The sequence below is a fragment of the Mesoplodon densirostris genome, chromosome 13 (genome assembly GCF_025265405.1).
Source record: "Mesoplodon densirostris isolate mMesDen1 chromosome 13, mMesDen1 primary haplotype, whole genome shotgun sequence".
In the NCBI taxonomy this organism is placed as follows: Eukaryota; Metazoa; Chordata; class Mammalia; order Artiodactyla; family Ziphiidae; genus Mesoplodon; species Mesoplodon densirostris.
The window spans coordinates 89779471-89792100 of NC_082673.1; the positions used below are offsets into that span (position 1 = coordinate 89779471).

At 51.1% G+C, this 12630-nt stretch overlaps 1 protein-coding gene across 3 annotated transcripts in view; it reads right to left on the reverse strand.

Moving 5' to 3' along the window:
- Positions 1-12630, reverse strand: part of TRAPPC9 (trafficking protein particle complex subunit 9) — a 515472-nt gene that overhangs the window by 386228 nt on the left and 116614 nt on the right. For all 3 annotated transcript variants that reach the window (XM_060116028.1, XM_060116029.1, XM_060116027.1), the window contains 3 exons: positions 11542-11687; positions 4221-4306; positions 659-785 (listed from right to left, as the gene is read on the reverse strand). In XM_060116028.1, the coding sequence (XP_059972011.1) occupies positions 659-785; positions 4221-4306; positions 11542-11687 (359 nt within the window). The remainder of the gene's footprint in view (positions 1-658; positions 786-4220; positions 4307-11541; positions 11688-12630) is intronic.

Below are 12630 nucleotides of genomic sequence, written 5' to 3' on the forward strand. Positions count from 1 at the left end.
GCCAGGGGAAGCGGGAGGGAGGGAGGGAGGGAGGGAGGGACAGAGTTGGGCGCGGATTGAAGGGTCGGGCTGAAGAAGAAGTGCCTGCAGGAGACACTGCCCCAGAATGGCAGGCAGGAGAGGCGGCAGAGACGCGAGGGTGACCGGGCGAGCGCACCCAGGAAGGAGGCGGGCAGCGGTGCCAAAGGCTGCTGAGCAGTGGAGTTGGACAAAATTTGAAATGTAGGCACTGGATTTAGCCGGAAAAATACTGCCAGTGGCCTCAGCGGCAGCAGTTTTGGTGACGTGACGGCTGGATGCGCAGGATGCGGTGGCTTAGAGGACCAGCACGGAGGTGGGACAGTGGACTCAGCAGGTCCAGACGGCACTCTGAAGAGGTCTGCTCGGAAGGAGAGACAGCAGGTAGGCCCCAGCGAGAGGAGATCGTGGGCTCGGGGTGCGGGGGCGCAGGGGCTTTTAACCGCAGTGGGAGAACCGTGGAGCGTGTTTGCAGGCTCCGGGGAAGACAGACAGGAGTGCGGGGGGTGCCCCCACATCCCGCACGCTCTACATGGTTCGTGGCGTGTCCCAAAGCACTGCCATCCATCCGTTATCTGTTAACGGGCGAAGACCGGAATGCCGGGCGGCACAGGACCCAGCAGCCCCCGAACCTGCTTACCATTCACAGCAATCGTCCCCGTCGTCTGCGGGACCCCAACAAGCGTCACTGGGTAAAGACCAGACTCAGCCGGGAGGGAGAGCGCCGCGGGGAGAGATTCAAACTCCACTCCACTCGTGAGCAGCCCCTGGAGCAGGTGACAGAGGACGGCAGTGAGCACTGCCCTAACCCAATCCCAAAGCCGCCGCTCGTGGTCAGTCCCCGATCGGCCCCCAAGCATCGTGCCTCGTCCACAGGAGAGCCCCAGGACTCTCAGAAGGAAAAGGCTCATTAGCGGCTCTTATAAAAGTCCATGGGGAATTGTAGAGATGTCCTCAAAGTGCAACGAACACAAAACAGTCTCGAAGTGGACAGCACTGTGGGTGCTTGAACAACAATTCCATCTTTAATATTAGCCCCGCTTGATGTATTTTTAATATTTGTTCTGCTTTTTTGTTTTACCAAGTTGGAATGTAAACAAAAAGAAAAAGTAAAATATTTTATTTACAAACAAAATGAAAAGCGTGAAGTGTGGAAACAGATCATCAGTTAATATCCTTCCACCAGTACATCTGTGAATTATCAGTTCATTTCACTAAGCACAAGGCCCTATGCTTGACAGCGAACGAGACAGGCTCCCTGGCCTCCAGGAGCTGCCCCATGATTGAAGGACCTCTCCGCACTCAGGACCTTCTCCTCAACACTGTAACAGAGGCCCCATCCAGCACAACAGCCAAGAGAAGAAAGAAACGGCATGAAAACAATTATTCACACACAAAAAAACTGTGGAAAACCCTGTGGAACCTACGAGGAAAACTGAACTAACAAGAGCACTTAGCCGAGTAACAAAGTCAGTATTAAAAAAGCAAAAGTTTTTTTTTTTTTTTTGCGGTATGCGGGCCTCTCACTGTTGTGGCCTCCCCCGTTGCGGAGCACAGGCTCCGGACGCGCAGGCTCCGGACGCGCAGGCTCAGCGGCCATGGCTCACGGGCCTAGCCGCTCCGCGGCATATGGGATCCTCCCAGACCGGGGCACGAACCCGTATCCCCTGCATCGGCAGGCGGACTCTCAACCACTTGCGCCACCAGGGAGGCCCAAAAAAGCAAAAGTATTTCTATAGGGCTTCCCTGGTGGCGCAGTGGTTGAGAGTCCGCCTGCCAATGCAGGCGATACGGGTTCGTGCCCCGGTTCGGGAAGATCCCACATGCCTCGGAGCGGCTGGGCCTGTGAGCCATGTCCGCTGAGCTTTTGCGTCCAGAGCCTGTGCTCTGCAACGGGAGAGGCCACAACAGTGAGAGGCCCGCGTACCGCAAAAAAAAAAAAAAAAAAAAAAAGTATTTCTATAATCTAGCAATAAATAAAACACATTAGAAAATAAAATATTACAAATACCATTAACAAGAGACCAAAAACACCCCCTATCATGGAATAAGTCTAATGAGTGGTCTGTGAGATTCCCGCACTGAAATCTACAGAAGATGGCTGAGGTACATTAAAGAAGACCTAAATGTAGGAGGGATCCTGGATTCTTCCCAGGGGGGTTGTTTTCTGCAGTGCTATGGTCAAAGCAATCCTGAAACTATTTTAGGTCTATCCCAGGAGCAAGCAGATGAGAAGCGTGCTAATGTTGCTGTGAGCCCGGGTTCTCACACTGGAGGGAAGGACGCTGATGCGGAATGGAGGAAAGTGAGAAGAACCCTACGGAGACAGACTAGAATTGCAGGGATGGCTGTGAAGTCAGAACGTATGAAGTCTGTATTTGTATTGCGTATATGCATGTCTAAGGGCACATGTATATGTATGTACACACACGTGCAGATGTATGCATGTAGGTACGTGTGTAAGCACATGTCTGTGTGTGCATGCATGCAGACCTTTCCTAACTCTGTCTACAGAAGCACCCAGAAGTGAAGTCTCTCCAAGAACAATGAGCACACCTGCGCCCAGAGTCTGAGCAAAAGCATGAAATGATCTAACCATGTGTGAAACAGATGTAGTGGCCAAGAATGGAAGCAGAGAAACCAATTAGATGGCTATTGTCTCCAGGCAAAATATATTGGCATTTGATTTCTTTTTAAAATAGCTAAAGCAAATACGGCCAACTGTGAGCATTTGCTAAATGTGAATGGTGGATATACAAGGGCTTATTATTCCCTGTAACATTGCATATGCTTAAAATATTCCATAATTTAATTTTTAAATTCTGAAGATGATTTGTGGGCTATCTCCTAGTGGTAACTTATTTTATACTTTGTTCTTCCTCATTTTTTACAAAAAGCACATATTACTTTTCAACCAGATATAAATGAAAGCTTCTTTTTAAGACTAAAAATATGTCTATGAAAGAACAGCAGGCATATGATACTTTAACCACTTTGGGGGAAATTCTCTAAACAACTATTATTCCTGGTTTAGGCCAAGAGACAGAAAGTCACTAAAGGGCCTGACCAAGAGCTAAACCCTAAGGCTGGCACATTCTTGTGCAACAGGGGAAGGAGGGAACACTCATCCTTACAGGTCATTCTTGGAGTGACCTCAGGGTGGTAAGCTTAATATTCAGCTGAATTTCTAAGAGCTCCAACAGATTTGGGAAAACCACGTCTCACGCCGGAGGCCTAAACATCATCTTCGATAACTCCCAGTCTGCCTCTGAGCTCCCACTCACCCTGTGTCCTCAATGGGGCCTCCCCTAACTCTCCACGCGGCTCCTGCAGCCCCTCGTGCACCCCTCCACGGCTCTGACCAAGGTCACGGCAGGGGCCAGGCCTGACGCGTGGCGCGGGCCCTCAGCAGGACACCTGTACGGACAGCCCGCCTCCTACCCTGAACACGAGTCATAAAACCCCAAAGGAAGGCATCGCCCGGCTCAGCACCATCCTTCACACAATGCTGAAAATTTACAAAGCGGTTCTATACAATAATAAGCATAGAGAAGACTTGAGGTCTGGAATCCACCCGATGGCGGAGGGCTCCGCTCTGGAAACACTAGGTCTAGCTTGGAGAGCCATATGCATCTCCTTCCCGCTCACTGCAGAATTAGGGGAGCAGTTCCAATGGACAGCACTGCAAACAGTGAGCCTCTGACGCCGTACACAAACACAGAAACAGAACATCAGATTTCAAACCCGAGGGAAACTTCGTGTTAGCAGTGTAGCCGTTTATTCTCTTACGAATAAAGAGCTCGCTCTTCCCTTAGGCCTTGATCATCTTATCATCTTGTAGCAGTGCAGTAACAGTGCTATTGAGTGGTGGGCACAATACAGGGTTTGTAACCTTGCTAATCTCATGTAAATTTCAATATAATTATTTCAAATCTTATATGCAATCAACGAAGCTCTGTGTGTGTTCAAATCCCAGATGTCTTTGTTCATTGACTCACACATCTCACTGAGTACCAAGCACTAAAGACACGGGAATGTCAAGATGTAGTCTTCACTCACAAAAAGATTATAATCTTTGGCAAAACAAATGTTAAAAACAGACATAGATTGAAGGCAGTATGCCTGAAATATTAAGTAAAAAACTTATTTTAATGGTAAGTTGATGTTTAGCCCAAAAGGGTCAAATGATTCATGATACATACCATGTTTTCAACTCGGAGTTCAAATGGCATTGGGTTATATACCATCAGCTGAACTTCACACACATCTCCTTGAACCCACTGGAAATCTAGAAATACATACACACAGAAGAATCCACGTTTTAGCTGGTGTTTTTGCACGTTTCACATGGTTTCAGATTACTCCTCTGGCAATTTATTTTTCCAGTGAAGCAGTGGGCACTGTGGTCATCTTGAGATACACAGTTTAAAGCTATTTTACTGCTACCTTTCTCCAATGCAAAGCACATCATCCCTGCCACTTGGATGCCCTGTGACTGATGCTTCCCTCCCTCAGTGCCAAACGCAGCTGCAGGAAACTGGAATCAATCCAGACAGTACTATTCTTGGTGTAGTGCCATATGTCACACAGACCTTTGCGGGCCCAGAGGCTGGTACTTAGGAAGGTGGCACTGTGGTCCATTTTAAGGGGCACATGGCATGGTTTCTCCTTCCCCTCCCTAAGCTTGTGAGAGAAGAAGGTGGCTTCTCCTCCCTGTCCACTCCCAGGTCAGCTGCAGTCCAACACCTACAGGAGGCAGAATTCTGAGATGACCCCCAAGACTCCCGGCCCCTGGTGTACATGTTGTGCCATCCTCTCCCCCCGAGTGTGGAGATGACGATAGGCTATGTTATATAACAAAGGGGAAGGGGGCTTCCATATGTGATGAAGGCCCCCAAGCAGTAGGCTTTAACTTAATCAATGGGAGATTATCCTAGGAGAGCCTGGCCTACTCAGGTGAGCCCTTGGAAGGGAACATACCCATCCTGAGTGAAAAGATTCAAAGCATGAGAGGATGTACGGAGGAGGCCATGTGGCCAGGACCCAAGAACAGCTGCTATAAGCTGAAAGTGGTCCAGCTGACAGCCAGCAAGAGAACAGAGACGGCAGTCCTACAACCACAAGGAATGGATGAAGAACCTGAGGGAGCCTGGAAACAGATCCTTCCCAGTCGAGCCTCCAGATGAGAACACAGCCCCACCTGACACCTGGATTTCAGCCTGCAAGACGCTGAGCAGAGGACCCAGCTAACACATGCTGGACTCATGACAGTAACAGTGAGAAAATAAACTGGTGTTCTTTAAGCCACTAAATTGGTGGTCATCTGTTACACACAAAAGAAAAGTAATATGGTCCCCATCCCCACTCCACTGCCCTCTCCTCCCCTTAATCTTAATTCTCCATTAGGCAAACTGGAAGGGGCTTCAAGTAACACGTGTTGGGCAGGAGGTACTGTCCAGCCCTTGGAAGCCTGTTTCTTACTCTTCATAATGACCTGGTGAGGTAGATATTACAATCCCACTGTTACAAGGCAGGTACTCAAGGTCCAAAGAGGTTAATAAATGTGCTGGGAATCAGACAGCCAGTAAGTGGGGCAGCAGGGATTCAAGCCCAGGCCTTTGAACTCAGAGAAGCATCTAGACTGGACAGTGGTGGTTAAAGGGTTTTTTCTACAGTAGATACTAAGATTTACTGATTAGAATTCTTCAGCTTTCACAGGCTTTCATAAAGACACCATTTTTCCCAAACACTTCACACCAGGTCCCCTGCACAGAGACTAAGACAGGTTGCACCAAACCTATGGCTTCCTGAAACTGCATGCAATGAAGAAGGAGCCCACCAGGTGAGTTAGTTTTCAAAATGCTTGCACAAGCAGGTACCCATTTGAGCCTCTTGACGATACAGTGAAGCAGTCAGCAGAGCACATATCACCCTCATTCACCAACAAGGAACACTGAACCGTCCACCATCGATGGCCCTAATGAATGAGGCAGCCGAGTCCAACTCCCGTGTGCCTGGCCCCAAAGCCTCTGCTGCTCCCAGGCTGTTGCTCTCCCCCCGTTGGCTGCAGAAACCCACCTCTCCTCACCCAGCCTCAGGCTGAGAACCTCTGCGGGAGGGAGGGGTCCCAGAAGTTCTTCTGCAGAGACACGGTGCTCCCACCCCCACCTTCAGCGGCATCACTGAGCCCATCACTGCCTCAGCGGCCAGCACCCCAGGCCTTCCTCACTGCCGATGAAAATGTCATTTGTTTTAACAGCTTGCTATGCCTGATAACGAAGGAACTGTTTGTCTTCTCTACCACAGTCAAACAACCATCATTTCAAAATTCATTTTCCTGGGGTTCTGAAAGGAATCGTTTATACTTGCACAGGCCTAGTCACTAAAGGTAAACCTAAGATAAATCCCTGATTACAGGAATAGTTATTTATGTCTGAGAGGAGATCATCTCCTTCCTAAGCCTTAGTGTGTCAAAGCACACAGTGGGGCCCCTTCCTCGATATTTTGTCCCAGAAGCCACAGGAAGGAACAGCATTGAAGGCTATTAAAAACCCTTCTGTATCAGGCCCTCCCCACACTGTATTGCACGGCCCCCATGTGTGTTCTTAGCCGTGGACAAACAGCATCTTTCGGTGGCTTTCGCTGACAAGCTCATCTCTTTCCACCACACTGGCTGGACCCATCGGGCAAGTGACACTCCTGATTTCTCACTGCATCCCTAGCACCTTGGACAGTGCACACAGCACTGCTCAGAGCCTTATGAGGAAGGCTGCTGGATACTTTAGGAACACTATCTCACTTGACCCTCAGAAGAATCCTCCTAGTGAGCTTCTGGCGCCTGGTCTCTGTAGATGGCACAACTGCAGTCTAGGGAGGCCCGGCGGCAGCCCAAGGCCATCTGACAGCTCCAGCCTGGCCAGGCCACCAAGCCTCCTCCGGGGCAGCTGTCAACCCGGGCAAGAAGCCCGGCTCCACCACCAAGTCCTAGCACAAATTATGCTCAGGACGTGTACAGCCATCACCTCGGCGTGGAGTTTAACTCGGACGACAGAGATGCTGGCAACACACAGATGGGAAGACAGGTAAATTATTCCAAGTTAGCGTGGAAAATGGTCTCAGGAACTGCCCTCAAGGGTTTCTTCTTCTCTAATATTCTGTGCCCCTTGCTGTGATAACTCCCCCAATTATAAGATTCATTTATAGAGACTGGGATTCTAGGTTAAAGACATGCGATTCTTCAAACCTCCAGGCAGGTCCTCGCTGATGAGTCTGTCGCTAAAAAGATATTAGAAGCCACAGAATATAAATTACATGTTCGTACCCATGGGTCTTCAACAAATAACATGCATTTTGGCTGAAGTTTCTGTTATATCCCCCAAAATCTTGCATCCTCAGCCCAGATGAACAGGTGCTTCTTTCTCACTGTTATGAGGAGCCATATTTAAAGGAAAAGGTCTCTGGGCTTTGAGTCACAAACCATGGACATAGCCTGAGCTCTGTCCTTACTGGCTACCTGACCTAGGGCAGGAATTTATAATCACTCAGTCTTAATTTTCTCGTCTATAAGTTGGGAAAACAACACTTGCAGCATCACACGGTCAGGAGAATCACTGGATAAGGTGGAAGTCCTCCGCAGCAAATGCAGGGTATTCTTTTCACAAAAGGAAGCCTCAGCAGTTTCTAAAGATCAGAGAGGAAGAAAATCAAGAGGAAAGGCCAGCTCCATGGGCAGTGACCCTGCAGTCACACTGTGCCAGGCTCGGGGGCCGCATTCTGCTTAACGTTGTATCTGTCTCCAATTTCCTCATAATTTTTGAACAAGGGGGCCCCACAAATCATGCAGCTGGTCCTGAGAAGGAGTCTCACTCTTCCAGTCCCCCAAATCGTCTCTGGAAGTTTCTCTAAACAAAATGGGTGAAAGTTTCCTAAAATGTCCTCTAGGGGAGAAAGCTTACCATCAACGCTAACGAGACCCAAAAAGACCAGCCAGAGACTCCTAGAAGGTCCAAGAGACGAGCCTCATTAACTCTGTAATGACAGGTCCAGGTCCACCCCGGGGAAAAGAGGCCCAGAAAGTGACCTGCTCACCATCGAGAAACAGTGAGACTCGGACTGGAACAAGCCCCCCCCCCACACCTCCAAAGAGATCAAAGGAGGCACCCGCGCTGGCAGACGCGCACTGCTCACCCGGCCGCCCTGCTCAACCACGATGTCCCCCCAGCTCCCCTGCTCCCAGACTCCCCAGCACGCTCTCCAGAGCAGAGAAGCAGCAGGGAGGCTGGGGCTGTCTTTCAAAATCAACAGACTGAAATGAGAATGTCAAAGCAGCTCAGTGCTTTGTGACCACCTAGAGGGGTGGGACAGGGAGGGTGGGAGGGAGGGAGACGCAAGAGGCAAGAGATATGGGAACATATGTATATGTATAACTGATTCACTTTGTTATACAGCAGAAACGAACACACCATTGTAAAGCAATTATACTCCAATAAAGATGTAAAAAAAAAAAAAAAAAAAAAGACTTGCCTTCACACCAGAGTGCTTGCGGGGGGCGGGCCTGCCCCCCTGACAACCAGGAAACAGCTGCAGCTGGTCACTCGTTCGTTTTCACGGACATTGACTGCTCGTCCTTTGCTGGACCGTGGAGAGGGAGCCGCAGCCCCTGCCGCTGCCACCACCGCAGCCCAGGCTGCCACAGCTGTGGTCACCCTGCACCACCGCTGCCGCCACCAGCCAGGAGACCCCCAGGAGCGGAATGGCCCCTGCCCTCCTGCACCTTCACCCCCACCGGGGAGACCCGAATGGCAGCCGGCTGGCAGGGAAGTCAGGGAAATGTTCGGCCCAAGCAGCACAGGGGGAATGGCGGGTAGGGGTCAGAGGACTGAGAAGCAGTACCTGACCTCCGATATGCACCTGTGTACACTGAGGTCTTTCACCCCTTACAACGCCTGATAAGTGATAGGGGCAGCCACGCCCACGTGACGGATGCGAGAACAAAAGAGCGAAATCACTTCCCAGGACGCAAATGGAAAACGTTCAAACACTGTCAGAGAAAGTTCAAAGTCCTGTCGTTTTAAATATATTTAGTTACTACCTGTCACTTCCCTCTAACGTCTACGTACACCTCACCTCACGACAGCAGGGACCACGCCTGCACTTCTCACCGTTAGAACCCACAGGGCTGGGCTGCCACATGCCTGACACACAGGGAACTCAGGGGGAGTTTACTGATGGATGAAAGAAGGAACCAATGAACCAATGAAGGACTGAACCAAGAGACACGCACGTGCACACGCGCGCGTGCACGCACATCAAGGCTGTAGCATGCTATATACTTAGGGCTCCTGCTTTCAGAAATGTACCAGAATTTACAATCAGATGCTATTTTTTAAAGGCATCACCCCACATTTCCTCCTTTATTTCTTGTTTTAACTAGAGCCCTCCGAGCCACACCTTAGAAGCCCACCTGCTCCTCAGAGCCAGCTCTGCTTCCTGAGCCTCCGGGAGGCCTTCCGAAGTCTCAGCTCGTCCCATGCCTATGATCTCCCCAAACTCAACAGGTGAGTCCCAGGTGCTGCTGCCGGCGGACCTAGTTTCAGAGCGCTAGGATATTCAACTTCCCGGGTATTACTGCCTTGCTGTCGAAGCTGACCTGGAGGATGGGGGAGGTGGGCAGCTGTGTGTTATCATTGACTTAGGCCCATGCCAGGCATGCTGCACACATGAGGGAAAGCTGGAGGGCCCTGGTTGGAACAGCACACTCGATCTGAAAAACGGGGAGTTTCTCATTTCTCTGAGTTTGTTTCTTCATCTGGAAAAGGGAGGTCAAAATTACTTCCTCCAAAAATACTAGCAAAACTAACTGAGTTAAAATGTGACAGCATTTTACAAAGCACAACTTGAATCAAAGAAATGGTGCGCATCACCAGAAAGCACAGGGCCGTTTTAGCACTCCTACCCTCACTATGCCCTCTGTCTTAGGGAACAGCTTAGAAACACTCATTTTTCAAGGTGTGCAGGTGGTTTAATACTTGTGAATGAGGTTTTTTATGAGATCTTTATAGACTCCAAGAAACTCTCCTGCTGGTGTGAATGTAACGAATCTCCACCAAGGTTATGGGATGCGCGTCGTGCTTGGCCTTGAGTTCCACGGTACGGGGCAAAGGCTCTGCCGTGGAGTCAGTTACCCATCCTGAATCTCAGCTTCCTTGTCTGTAAAATGGGGTCACACCATCCACCCCACTCCTTGATTCACTCCACACTGTTCTAGCAGCAGGGAGATGGGGAGGACGGGACCATAAACAGAGGGACGCATCTAGGTGCTGTGAAGGGCAACCGGCAGTGATGGGAGAGTGGGGAGAAGCGGCCGTGAGGTGCGGGTCAGAGGCGGCCTCTCTGAGCGGGGCCCGCAGAGTGAGCGAGGTGGGCAGGGGGTGAGCTCTAGGCAGAGGCGCAGCGAGCAGAGCCCTGAGACTGGAACAAGACAGCACGTCCAAAGAACAGAAAGCGGCCGTGTGGCTGGAGCCGAGGGGCACGAGTGGAAAGGTGGGAGGTGAGCGGGGAAGGCAGAAAGAGCGTGGCTGGCGCTGTCGGGAGAGCCCACCGTCCGGCTACGGGGTGTGACAGGACACGTGCATCCCGGGAAGAAGGGCCTCATGAAGTCAGGACGCCTTCGCCTACATCAGGGGTAAGAAGTTAAAGGAGGAAAAAAGAAGACAGAGGAGAAGCGAGCACTGACTGGCAAAAGCTTCGCACGACGTCTACTGAAACTCCAACCAGTGACGGGCCTCTCAGTCCTTTAGCTCTGTCACTGCGACTTGCAGGCACCACGATCGCAAAATGCGAGGGGCCCGAGGAGGGGAAAGCTGGCCAGGAATGAGGCCTGCAGCACGGCCAGGCTTTGGGAAGGACACGAAGGGAGGCCTGGGGTCCGTGGTGAGGAAGGAAAGGAGTGGCCGTGGGCTGGGACGTGGCCGGGGAGCCGAGCACACAGAAGAGCACACTGGAGATTCTCAGGAATGCGTGTTCCGCTCCCGGTCCAGCCCGAGACCATCTCATCTCTCCCTGCTGAGTCACCAGGCATCTGGGAAGTGGTGATCGTTAGTGCACTACAAAACAAGCGCTGCCAGCGTTCAAAAGGGAAAATGCTACGATGTCCTTATGCCCCGGTCAGTCCTGAACATAAGTCACCTTTAATCTCCTTTGATGATTCAGAAGTTACTCCAGGCCTTGGGAAATCACCCTAATCTCCTAGTACCTCTCTTCTGTAGTCTACATAAGTCTCAGATAACAGAGGTCTTCTGGTTTCTAGAACTTCCACAAAAATTGCCTTTTACGAAATAGATATCAAAAAGTCAGGTCTATAGGCAATGGCCTGGCTAAGGTAGCAAACTGAATAGACCTGTATGAGGGTATATACACACATGCACGAATGAACTGCAATCAAGTCTCATGCTTTAAAATCTAGAAGAGCCACCAGGAACTGGGCAGCAGAGCACAGCCAGAAAGCCAGGATGGGCGGCCTACCTATTTTCCTGCTCCGCTCTTCCCCACGGTTGTGTGCGATGATCGGTGAGTAGATGAAGGGGCTCTTGGTCGACATGCTCTGGCCCAGCAAGCTTTTCATTTTCTGTGGCCGGAGGCTGGCGGGAAGGTTCAACAGTTTCACACGCCTGTGGTTCCAAAGGGAACAAAAATACGTCAGCTGCCTGTTCGCTTGGGTTCAGCGTAAATACGACCAGATATCAGATGTTAGAACGACAGTAAATCAAGCAGCAGATAAACTGAGGGGAGGAAAAGTACTCAATTCTGCAGGACAAAGCAGAAGAAGGCTGCACACGACCCCTCCAGACCATCCCAGGGAGAGAAGACGTCCACGGCCGGGCAGCAGCCGCGCCCCTGGGCCACTGCGCTGGGGCCAGAGGGGCCACTGGAAGGTGGTGACAGCAGGAGACAGTACACCCTTCAACCCCAGCACCTGTGACCTCCCTTGGGAGCAGCTGGGCAAGACAGGGGTCAGGGTCTGGAAAGCCCCAAGGCCTGAGGCTGAAGGGACGGGGTGGGGGAAGGGCTGGAAGGTGGGCGGGACCCTTTCTGCTCCTCCCTCCCCATCTGCAGCCCCTTTGCAGAAGGTAAGGCCGGAGGGTGGCAAAGGGAAGCAGCGCACGTCCCTCGAGGAAGACAAACCACTTGAAGCGGTGCGCCGGCCTCCAGCTCTCTCCCTGCCTCTGTAAGGCCGCAGGTGGACGCGGCCTGGGTCACTGAGTAACCTCAGGGAGGTCAGTCACCCTGGAGAACTCACTGCCCAAATGGTATCAGACTCCGTGTGAGTGGGACTTAAATCTGGGTTGTAGTGAGGGCTAATTTTTCTGAGATTTTAGGGATAATTTCTCTGCCACAGCACAGGCTAACCTATACTGACTATATATATATACGCTATAGAGACCCCTCACGGAATCCACAAAATCATGCCTTTCTCAGCTGAAGGACTCTCAGCCATCTAGGGCAACCCTGCCCGGCACACAGGCAACCCCACCACACTCAACCGTCACTGACGGCTCCCCAAGCCCGGCCCCGGGAGAGTGAGGGTCACGCGCGTGACTCCCACCTATTTCC